The sequence below is a fragment of the Rhea americana genome, unplaced genomic scaffold, assembly GCF_003343005.1.
Source record: "Rhea americana isolate MKP2758 unplaced genomic scaffold, rheAme1 scaffold_335, whole genome shotgun sequence".
In the NCBI taxonomy this organism is placed as follows: Eukaryota; Metazoa; Chordata; class Aves; order Rheiformes; family Rheidae; genus Rhea; species Rhea americana.
This window is the reverse complement of record NW_028186463.1, coordinates 311159-322477: the sequence shown is the minus strand read 5'-3', so window position 1 is coordinate 322477 and position 11319 is coordinate 311159. Positions and strand designations below refer to the sequence as shown.

Genomic DNA, 11319 nt, shown 5'->3' with positions numbered 1-11319 from the left:
TCCCCGCCCCTCCCCCGCTCCCGTCAGGGCGGGTTTGGGCGGGAACGGGCCGTTTTGGAGACGGTTTAATTCCTCTAAGCGGCAAATCAGCCGCGGCTCTCGCCGCTGCTAGGGCGCACACGCTGGCAGGAAGGTCTGTTTTCCTCCAGCAGTTAAAAATCTTCTTCTTAATGTAATTTTAAGCCCTTTTTGTGTGTGTGCGCGACAGGACAAAACCGGGACAACTCACTCACAGGTGAARCTTCCATCAGGGCTTGCCTGAGTCTTTCTCTGAGTTAGCCTGACCTCAGGTTTCTAACAGGAGATGTGTTCAGACCCAGTGACAGCTTTCAGCAGCCACTAAATGTCCTGTTTTCCCTTTTTTTTCCCAGGTAAATACGGCGGGAACGCACCACGGCCGCGCCGTCGGTTTGAGGAAGAGGTGTTACGGCCTCTGTGTGATCCCCAGCCCCATGCCAGTAATTTTTACTTTTAATTTTGCTTTTTTTTTTTCATAACAGCATCACCAGCACTTCCCCGCCATCGATGCAGTTGACTTAAAAATCTCAAAAATTGGACAAGGTGGTTTTGAGCTTTTTTTTTCTAATGTGGGGTTATGCTCAGTTTTATTTGCTGTGTTTCTTATTTATCCTTCCTAGTGTGGCCTCATACTGTTCCCAAGTCACTGGAGGCAGGGTTTTTTTTTGTTAAAAAAAAATCCATTTTATGGATAGTTAGATAAATGCAGTGCGAAAGAATTAAGTTTGCAGAGCCTAATTTTGCCGTGCAGCTGCTTCTGCCAGGGAACTGGTGCGTGTTTCCTCTGCCCTAACGTTTGCAAGCGGGCCTCAGTGCTGAGCTGAAAACAGTGCTTTTACAAGTCAGGAAGGAGTTCTTACTCTGTCACCAGGATCCCCGAGACATTACCGTTTTGAGTAAATTTGAGTGAACTGTATGTTTTCTCAGGAAGTTCGGCGGCGCTCCAAACGGAGCTCTGCAGCTTACAGGACTCAACCACTTGGCAGGAGATTCCTGAGAGAAATTTGAGTCTCTGCGAGATCAGTGATTTGACCGTGTCCATATACCATGAAGAGAGATGAAATGGAGGAGAAGTAGGGAGACAGACTCTGCTGGTTTGAAAAGGAGAGGTTGCAGATTTAGCCTTAACATCCCCAAGGAATAATCCATCTCTAGGTGCCCAAAGTCATGCCACCAGCCTTAGCGATGCTGCAAAGTGTGCATTTAATTAGCGTGTGCTGAGAAAGAACCTTTCACTCTCTGGAGTCGGAGGTTTTCGTTCTGATTTCAAAAGGGGCAAGACAGGTCAAAATCATTACCCGCGTACTGCTGCTTCTTATGAAAAAGCAGCGATTTTGTGCAGATTCTGGGACTTGCAGCTTGTTTTTGTCAGTAGCATGAGACATCTCGCGCTCTACCCAGAGCTACTAACGAATCATTATGCAATTTCATCTCATGAATCAAGTCCTCGAGCAAAAATGGGGAGAGTCCAGCTTAGGGCTAYGAAGATGATCAGAGGACTACTGGAGCATCTGCMCTGTGAGGAACRGCTGCGAGAACTGGGCCTGTTTAGCCTGGGGAAGAGAAGACTGAGGGGGGATCTKATCAATGTGTACAAGTAGCTGAACACTTGCAGGCCTCCTACTCCAGCTGAGCTTACTAAAGATGAGTGCGATAACCCAGGGTGTCTGTGATCACATCTTTTCTTGTGCTTCGCCTTGGCAAATTCTACCACTTTTCAGATTGTACACACTAGACTCGAGGTATAAACCAATTGCACCTCTGTGATATCACTGTGGACAGYAACAATCTCAGCTGTAAATTAATTAGGTACCTTCTCAGCCCTGGTGTTTGTAGAAGTCGTAGGTTATCCTCTGAAAATCTTGCATTTCTTATTTTTGTGGTAGAGCCAGAACAGGAAGGCTTGAAATAGGTGCATCAGTGGGGACTTAAAAACCCTATCATGCCCTGTCACAGCGAATTCTCGTAAGGAAAGCCAAGTGTGCAGCAATGACCTCGGTAGTACTCACAGCCCAAGCATCAAGACCTGTAAAAATACAAAATGGCTTTTAAAACGTCTCCATGCGACTTTGATGCCCTTGTTGTCTTTCTGCACCATACATCTACCAACTGTTGCACTGATCCTGGAAATAGCGTGTGGACGCTGCAGACGGACAGAGAAACTACACAGATGCTTATAGTGTGCAGTGAATGCTCATGCACTAGTTTGCAGATTGAAGTACTGCTGCATTACTATAGACTKGCCCGTTAACTTGAATGAAGACTGAAGACCAGAATTTATCCTGTCTCCTTGTCCTGAATGATAACGTTTGTTAAAACATCTTTCACAACTAAAACACATTAAATAATTTTAAAAGAAGGAAAAATGGAAACGACAAATGTTATTCTCCTAATGCAACAAACTGCTGAAGATTCAGCTAGGATTTGCCTGCATAACTGTAGATGTTTAAAGTGCCTCCAGAGGGCATTTCTTTCAACTTCAGACACCTGTTTCAGTATTCACCCCTGAAAGTGTCTATTTCTGTTCAGTACCCAGAAAATTAATGTAGGGCAWCTGTGTCAAGATTCAGACATCTAAACTTTGACTTGCTTAAGGCAAAGCATATGAATCCTAATGCAARAGCTAAAAATACTTCAGGAGCATTTTCTCAGAAGGTCCGATAATACTGGCTTTTGTATAGGATTTGAATACTCTTTCATGTAAGGCTCTGACAGTATTTTACAAACACTAGTTAACTACCAGAAACACAAAGAAATAGATGAGTATTGTCTCCATTTTAAAGATGAGGATACTGAGACACAGAGAGGTTGTGCTTTGTCGAAGAATCCTTCAGTAGACCCAGTGTAGGACCCAAATATCCCAACTCCCAAACTTTTTTCTCAAAGCATTATACACAATTCTTTCAACCATCACTTGTGAATAACAAAATGACTTGTACTTATAGCTACTCACAGCCAAAACCACCAGTACCAGCAGAATCGAAGCCTGAGGACTCATCGTAACAGTCATTTCCAAATGTGCTTGAGAAAACAGATAAAATGGACAGAAAGTCTGGAAACTCATTACAGATRGTAGCTAGCAAACATCTGACCAAGGAGGAGTTTGAGAAAAAGGAGTTCTTTTGAAGTTTTAATTAATCCTACATATGGGAGGGGGGGCTTCCTTGAACAGTTGAGCAGGTGAAAGGGGGGATCCTGGTGTCAAAGCAAAGTTAATTTAATCTCTCCAAAACTCATTTAGCTACCAGCACCTCTCTGTTTTGGAGCTTATCGGGGGACGTCTATTAAAAGCTTCCAAAGATCCAGTTTGGAGAAGAAATGCATCCTATCTGAATAAAAGTGGAGGATTTCAGTTACAAAATGGAAATCATAAGAGAGATATGTAAGTAGATACAGAGAGTCTGACCCTCCTCCTTTCTTACACCAGGAAGAATAAAAATAACTAGGAAGAACTAATAAGGTCCTTTCAGCAAGAAACCGGTGCGATGGGTGAGTCAGATCTGTATTTTTCCCCCTTATGTATGCATAAACATGCCTGGAAGAGTTAGGATCAGGCAGTACTGTAAAACCAACGGGAACGTGTGAATGCCAAACGACTCTCCTAGCACCACTGAGAGTACTGACAACTGTCTCTGCTAGCTGTACGGAGAGCTTTAGACACACAGCATATGTGCAGACACCTAAATTTAAGTGTCCTAATCTGGAGCTGCTTCTCTTCCACTCACATGTTTTACGGTGCATGACAGTATAGCAACGTGCCTTCATAAAAGGAAATGTTGCATTGTTAATGGTTCAGCCAGAGAGCTTTTTTCTTTAATTTTGTACCTAAGTTAAAATTCTCTTTTTGAAAAATAAATAGGTATATGTAAAGCTTAAGCACTTCAGTAGAAAAACACGTGTGTAAACAGCTGGGAATCTATCAGCAGTAAGAGTACAATCTTGGTTGAGCCACCACCAGGTACATGTTACCACGTGTGAACAAAGGTGATTTGACATGAACTTCTTCCAGAAGCGTCATCAGGATTCCCCACGCTGAGTCTCATCAGTAGCTGGCATTTCTGACTTTATTTACTGATAGCTGCATTTCATTCTGAAAATATTTCCGGGGCTGTTTGCGTGGGAAAATTGATGGGATAGCTCCCATATGGACACCTATTGTAGATCTCTTTTGTTTTAAGATGATTACCATGCCTCAGCTTGGAGTATTTGACATTTATTCAATAGTAGGATAGGCACAGGAGGAGCTGTAGCAGAGTAGCTTGTTTTGTAGCAGCTATTCGGATCAGTGTCCTCACGCAGACAGGCAATTAAGATAAGAGGAACAGCTAGGAAATAGTGCCAATCCTCTAATGAATAACTATTGATAAAACTGTGATGGGAATGAGCCGAAAAGCATTTCCCCAAATACAGGATACTGCACAGCTACAGTGTCCCAGGAACAAGCAGGGGTAGGGACATGCTCTGGCTCCTTCTGTATGGGGAGCAAATGCTTCAGCATCAGCTCGGCCCTGCTCCGTACAGGGTGAGAAAGCAGGGCTGCCCCCTCCCTTCTCCCTATGTTGTACCCTGCCAGAAAAATTTAATAAGAAAATTTAAGCTACCCGTCAGGCTGCAAGATCCGAGGTCTGGGAACGGGCTGAAGAGAGGGTCTTTGATGTCTCCATACACTTTTCTGTGTCTATGAGCCAGAATTTGCCTCCATATGAGATTTCACTGTGAAAAAGGCAGGTTAAGAGACTTTAGGGAAAATAACCGGTGACGGATTTGATCAGTGGCAGCAAGAAACGGCAGTTCTGTAAAAGATCCGTGACAGTCGAGAGAGAGGGGGCACCCACTCGGACAGAGCTTGCAATATGACCAAACGGTGGCTACGGCAGACGTGGTTTGGGCCCGTGTCAACCCCATGGCACCAGACAAGGGCACGGCATTTCCAAAACCATCTAGGCTCATGCAGTTGCCTGCCTCAGTCAGCAGGTGCCAGCTGGACACTGTGCTTGCCTCTGAGCCCCGAAGTTGCACATCGATAACCTGGGTGTCAAGATCTGCTGCTATTGCTGGGRACAAGAGCGCTGTGGTGACTCTTGCGCTTGTGCAAGCCAATGCTGCTGCCAAAAAAGCCACCACGCTCTTCCCTGACTGCTGCTTCCCACCACCCACCATCTCCTCCGTAGTGCCAGCGCAGGCATTTCTGCTGCCGTGCTGTGAGCTGCGTCAGGAAACCCATTTGGGTTAAAACAGATTTTTCTCCTGGGTTAATTTTAATCCAGATCGGTCCCCCGCAACAGCTYGACACCCTGTCCCGCAGCACTTGTGTTGGGCAAAGGGAGGGAGCCGCAAGGGCCGAAACGATGGCTGAGGAAGGCGCGTGCCGGCTGCGCTTTGCAGGGCTGCACCTCGCCCCGGGGTGAAGCCGCTCCGTGAGCACGCCGAGCGGATACCCATCTCCGTTTGAATGCGTCAATCTTTTTTACCCAGCAGGGATCAGGGAAGGAAATTGTACACGTTTACACGACCTTAAAATAAACTCACGCGACACCTCTGACCCCACAACGTGCGAGACGGCGTTTCTCCAGTGGTCACAACAATTTGTTTTTGTTGATGATAAAATCGTATACATCCTCTTCCTCCTGCGGCCTCGTGCACTTTCTGTTRCATTCTTGTTCTCTCCTTTTCTTCGTTTTAATGTGGCTGTTCTTGTACTGTGACATTTTGCTCCTAACTTGACGTTTATGCTTGGTTTACGGAAGGAGTGTGCAGGTCTTAATACATTACTTATCTTTTTTTTTTTTAAGGTTTCTTTTCATCTTTTGTTTTTTCCTCCTTTAAGTTTTTTTTTTTTTTTTTTCATTTTCTTTTCTATTTTTTTTTTTTAAGGTTTCTTTTCATCTTTTGTTTTTTCCTCCTTTAAGTTTCCTGCTTTAAGCTTTCTGGATGACTTCCTGACCTTGGTTAACACACCCAGTTACTGTAAAATTCTACTTTTCACTTCCAGAGTTTTGCATAGCATGCACCTTGGTATTGCATATTAATTTTAGGGCAAGAAGGTGTCTAAGTTCTTTTAACTGAGGATTTGTTTTCATTTATAGAAGATGGCATGAGATGTCTTTCTGATCTCACTCATACCAGCTTTATGTGCTGAGTAACTAAATGGACATAAATTGAAATAAGAGAAGTTGAGACTGCCTATTAGGAGAAATGTTTGCTTCGCGAGGATGGTCAAGCATTGCAATAGGGGCTCAGAAAGGYTGTGCATCTTCATCCTTGCAGGGTTTCAGGACCTGGCTGGATGAAGCCCTGAGCAACCTAGTTGGAGTCTGAGCTGCCCTGCTTTGAGCACTGGGTTGGACAAGAGACCTCCTGAGGCYCCTTCCAGCCTGAACTATCCTATGATCCTCTGCGATATCCACTTTGTGGATATCAATTATTGGTTTAAATACAACTGAAAGAGCAATTGCCACAGATCTGTGAAATGGAAATTTGAGTGGGTCTCCTAGACATCTTCTGAACTGTGCTTTGTGGCCACTGCAACATGCAGCTCCCACTTAGACACACAGGTGTTCATCGGTTCAGTGTCGCAGAGGGAGAATGCAAGGTCTGATCCCTGATGCTTGCAAGAAGTTATCTTTTTACTGGGCAGGTGTCTGAAATAAGACCGTTCAAAAGAGAGYGCTGCTTCTAACTCAGACATAACTCACTGCTCTTGGGAGACTGATCCACAAAAAACATTCCGAATGGCAGATATTCAGCAGCAGAATGAAATGACAGAGAGAACGGCAATTTTTACCACAGAGACTGCTACTTTTCACATTTCTTACTGGAGAGAGTCCAGCTTAGGGCTGTGAAGATGATCAGAGGACTACTGGAGCCCTGTKAGGAASGGCTGCGAGAGCTGGGCCTGTTCAGCCTGGGGAAGAGAAGACTGARGGGGGATCTKATCAATGTGTGCAAGTACCTGAAGGGAGGRTGTSAAGGGAACGGGGCCAAACTCTTTTCAGTTGTCCCATGTGACAGGACAAGAGGCAATGGGCAGAAATTGAAGCACAGGAAGTTSYGCCTGAAGGTGAGGGGGAATTTCTTCCCTGTGAGAGTGACGGAGCMCTGGACCAGGTTGCCCAGAGAGGTTGTGAAGTCTCCTTCTSTGGAGATSTTCAAGGCCCRCCTGGATGCAACCCTGTCTGACATGCTSTAGGTGACCCTGCTGAGCAGATGGTTGGCCTAGATGATCTCCAGAGGTCCCTTCTAACCTTACCAATTCCATGGTTCTGTGATTCTTTGCATGGATCCCAAACAGAAGAGTTTAAAATCAAAAGCACCTCAAAATTTAATGTTGGAACAGATCAAAACCAGAGGAAATCGACAGCAGAAACTCAGGTGTGCACAAATTTGCCCTACTGCCTCCACTCACTGTGCCATGAGTGCACACTTACCTATTCAATCCATTAAGTTAGGCTTAACTGTTCCTGTCTTGCAGGTTGTGCTCATCTGACTAATCCTGCTGACACCGAAACATCAGCTGCCTGCACTGTGATTACCGGAGCAGCATCACCTACCAGTGTCCRCAGTGGGTGGCGGAGCTGGCCCGGTCCTTGCACAACCATGGACGTGCAGCTTGACTTCTCTCTGCCTCTGTTTTCCTGCAGGTAAAGCACATCCTGACTGCTTGGTAAAATATTTCAAGATCTGTTGACAATACGTACCCCTGCCACCTTTTCCTTCCTCCGTTGTATTAAATCTAAAGTGCTGACTCCTCCAAAATATGAAAAACAGAGAGTCAAAAAAAGCCCCAGGTTGGCTTGAGAAGAGCATCTCTAAAGGATGCAGAGCAGCAGGTCTGACCTCGGGATATTGGCGGTGCAGAACAACCTGCAGGCCCAACCTCTACTCCCATCTCGGATCAGAGCTCATGTGAAAATACCCTGGGAAGTTACAGCTCTGGGGCACTTGGAGGCTTGGTGCTACATACAGTTTGTACCAAGGAGTTTGGGTTAGGTAGCAAGACTCAAGTTGTTTAACGTGACAGATGAGATTTGGTCTTCCAGGGGATCCTAAGGGAAAAAAAAAAAAAAAAAAAAAAAAAAAGAGAGAGAGAGAGAGAAAGAAAAAGAAAAGCCTGTGAAAAGTATTTGTAATCAGGCCCGTTTTGGCAGGACTGGGTTAGGGACTGGTTGTACAGGAAGCTGTGCAGGACGACCAGGGAGAAGGTGAGCTTGGGCAGGGGGCGAGCAGACGAGGAAAACCTGGAGACGAGAGCATCTTCACCAGGCTGATGACGGCCAGAGCAGCGAGCGACCGAGCAGGCCGTCGCATCGCGGACCTCACGAGCGGAAACAACCGCAGCGCCGGCTCCCGGGCAGCACGGGAAGCAGAGCTGCTCACCACGTCGACACTGAGACGGGTCAAGGGATGACCGCTGCTGAGAGAAGCAAAATCAGCCCAGAAACGCTCACCGGGTCTGACTCGTCTCCCCAGGCGCAGCCAGAAACTTCCTTAATGACTTCCTGATTGCGCTCCGCCGTGCGTGCAGCCCGACACCTCCATTTCCATGTTTGCCTTCCCGTCTGGCATGGCCCCGGCGACATTATTTTGGAGTCGATGAATAAATCATGGGGGCAGCGGTGGTAGAAACGGCTGGTGCAACGGGAAAAATAAATTCATAGCTTGAGGCCTCCCAAAATTACCTCCTCATGCCCCAAAGCGTGAGACATCTCTGTCCCCGGAGGCGTTGGATCCCCGCTGGGGAGAAGGGGACGGAGGAGGCGGCCTCCGAGCTCCTTCCAGCCCTACGGGAGGCTCAYGGCGGCGGATTCAGAAATACGGCCGAGGATGCTCCGGTTTCTTTGGGACAGGCTGTCCTTTTCTTCTGAGCTTGTCTAGCCCCTAGCACAGCCGGGTTCCCAGCCCGTGAACCGAACGACTTCAGATGATCCATGTAATTACTAARCACATGAAAGCGCAGAGCTTAGCTCTGCTGCTGGCATGGCCCTCGGCACAAACCCAGCACCTCGGCTAAGAGGAATCGGTTTCTCCTGCACAACTTGCTTGATAAAACAGGGATTTTGCTTAAAAATGCAGAATGTGCAGAGAGGGGACAGCTATACTCAGAGCTGGGGGGTCAGCCCAGGCCCTGGCTCTGCCTCCTGGCTCTGCCCGTGACACAGGGACAACCGTATCACCYCTGGGACATCGCAACCGCGCCAAAGTCAACAGGAATTTTGTCGTGGACTTCACCGGCATGACGCTTTAGCCCTTCGCAGAGAGATTTTGCTTCRCTCTGGGCCACGGGCAGTCTCTCCCTTGCCAGACACCTGCTCTGCAGCTCCTGCCTTGGCCCCCCCGCTCACCTTCCTGCTATTAAGCTGTGACTTACATTAGCTTTAAAGCTTCCCAAGGGGGTGAAATCCTGCTGGTGCCAAAAAATGGGCCTGCTGCAATCAGAACTGGTTGGAGTTGCGCTGTGCTTTACACTACCCAAAGGAAAAGGCAGTAAAAAAGGCAAATTACCACGCAACAAAGGAAAAAGCCGTGCTCGAGGAACCCTTAAAAATAATCCAGCCCTGATGTAAGGATAAAACGTGAGCCGTTTATGGCCCCCTTCCATCAAAACGTCTCCATATCCTCCCCGCTTCAAAAGCAGGATATTGACAGTAAATACGCCAGCTACGCAACCGCCCTGATTTCTGTCGTCTTATTTATGAGGATCCCAGACCGTGTTACACGCAGTTTTCCTGATCTTACGCGTGCACTGCCGCTGCAAGCCAAAACGGAAGAGCAGTTGGCTTTGACGTCGGGCAAGAATTCGATGCTTCATCGTAGGAAAGGAAATAACCCGATACACACACAGTGTTGGTGCAAGACCCGAGTCCCTCCCGCCGCAGGCGGCCTTCGGCCCCCGGTTACGGCAGCGGCGATCGAGCTGTTTGCGGAAATTGGCTGCGGGTGCTCAAACACGAGCTGACACAACGGCCCCGGTGGGTTTTACGGTGTTTTCTTCCCAGGCGATATGAGCTTTATAAGCTATTGTAACATTCACGCCTTTTCATCCAGAACCTAAGTAAACAAAGCAAAGTGCTTTTCCTTTCTTGCAAATACCCTTACAGAAGAGCTGCGTGTTTCACGCTGTTGTCAGGCGACGGTTAAACCACCTACAAATACAAAGGGCAGATTACCAGTAAGGCAGATTTTTGATAAAAACAAAGAGTTTATTAACATCCTTGATTGCTTTACAAACATCAGATGCACGTATTGTGACTTTCATATGCTTAATCTCCTCGATAACTTGGAGCGGCTGCACTCTGGGAACTAAACCCTTAAATTTGCTTAGGTTTTAATGGTTGACTCATTAGCAGTCGGAGGAGACTCGCAGATTTGCTAGATTCGTAATAAAAATAAGTTGCGATGGGAACATTTTTATCGCCCTCTAAAAGCAGCAGCATGATTAATCGCAAGGGTCAATCAATGGCAGGGATTTATTTACAATACTTGGAATTTTATGACCTTGAGATGCCGCCCCAGAAGCCTTTCCCTTACCCGCGTGTCTTTGGCAGGTCGCTCGCGGCCGCTTGCGCACGGGTTTTGGGGGGTAGGATTACACCCCGGCGCGGAACAGAGCGGGCGGGTTTTTCGCCTGAGCCGTCGCTCGCGAGGGCAGGGAAGCTGGCGCGAGCCGAGCTGTCGGCAGGACTGGTTTTACCCAAGGGAACCGTMACGAACGCCGCTTTCTGCCGCTTTGCAACGCCGCATGAGACCCTCTCTCCAGAGCGGAGATTTGGGGCTGGAATTGCACTTTCGTCCCGTCCCCTCTCCCTAATCCCCCATCCCCCTGTCCCTAATCCTCCGTCTCCAGCCCCTGTTTCTGGTCCAGCCCTAGCCCCTGGCCCTAATCCCTTGTCCCCCTTCCCCCCACCCCCMCCCTGAGCCTCAAACCTCCATCCTCAAGGCCCTCTCCCTGGGCTCCGGGCCCCCATTCCCTAATCCCTCATCCCCAAATCCCATGTCCTAGCTCTAAACCCTCAGTACAAACCCCATCCCTAATCCCCCATCCCCAAATCCCAGGCCCCATCCCTAATCTCCCAGCCCCAAATCTCATGTCCCATCCCTCCCTCATCCCAAATCCTGTGTCCCTGCCCTAACCCCCCACCCCAATCCCCTGCCCCAGCCACTATCCCCTACCCCCAGCTCCATGTCCCATCCCTAATCCCCACCTAAACCCCATGCCCTGTCCCTAATCCCCCCACAAACCCCATGTCCCATCCCTGATCTCCCCAGCCCCAATCCCGTGCCCCATCCATAATCCCCCAGCCC

General features: G+C 47.8%; 1 protein-coding gene across 1 annotated transcript in view; it reads right to left on the bottom strand.

Annotated features, from left to right (window-relative positions):
* The window catches only part of POLD3 (DNA polymerase delta 3, accessory subunit), a 32747-nt gene extending 31344 nt beyond the window's left edge, over positions 1–1403 (bottom strand). The window contains exon 1 of the mRNA XM_085311229.1: positions 1317–1403. Within this exon, the coding sequence (XP_085167355.1) occupies positions 1317–1403 (87 nt within the window). The remainder of the gene's footprint in view (positions 1–1316) is intronic.
* Between the last annotated feature and the right edge of the window lie 9916 nt (positions 1404–11319).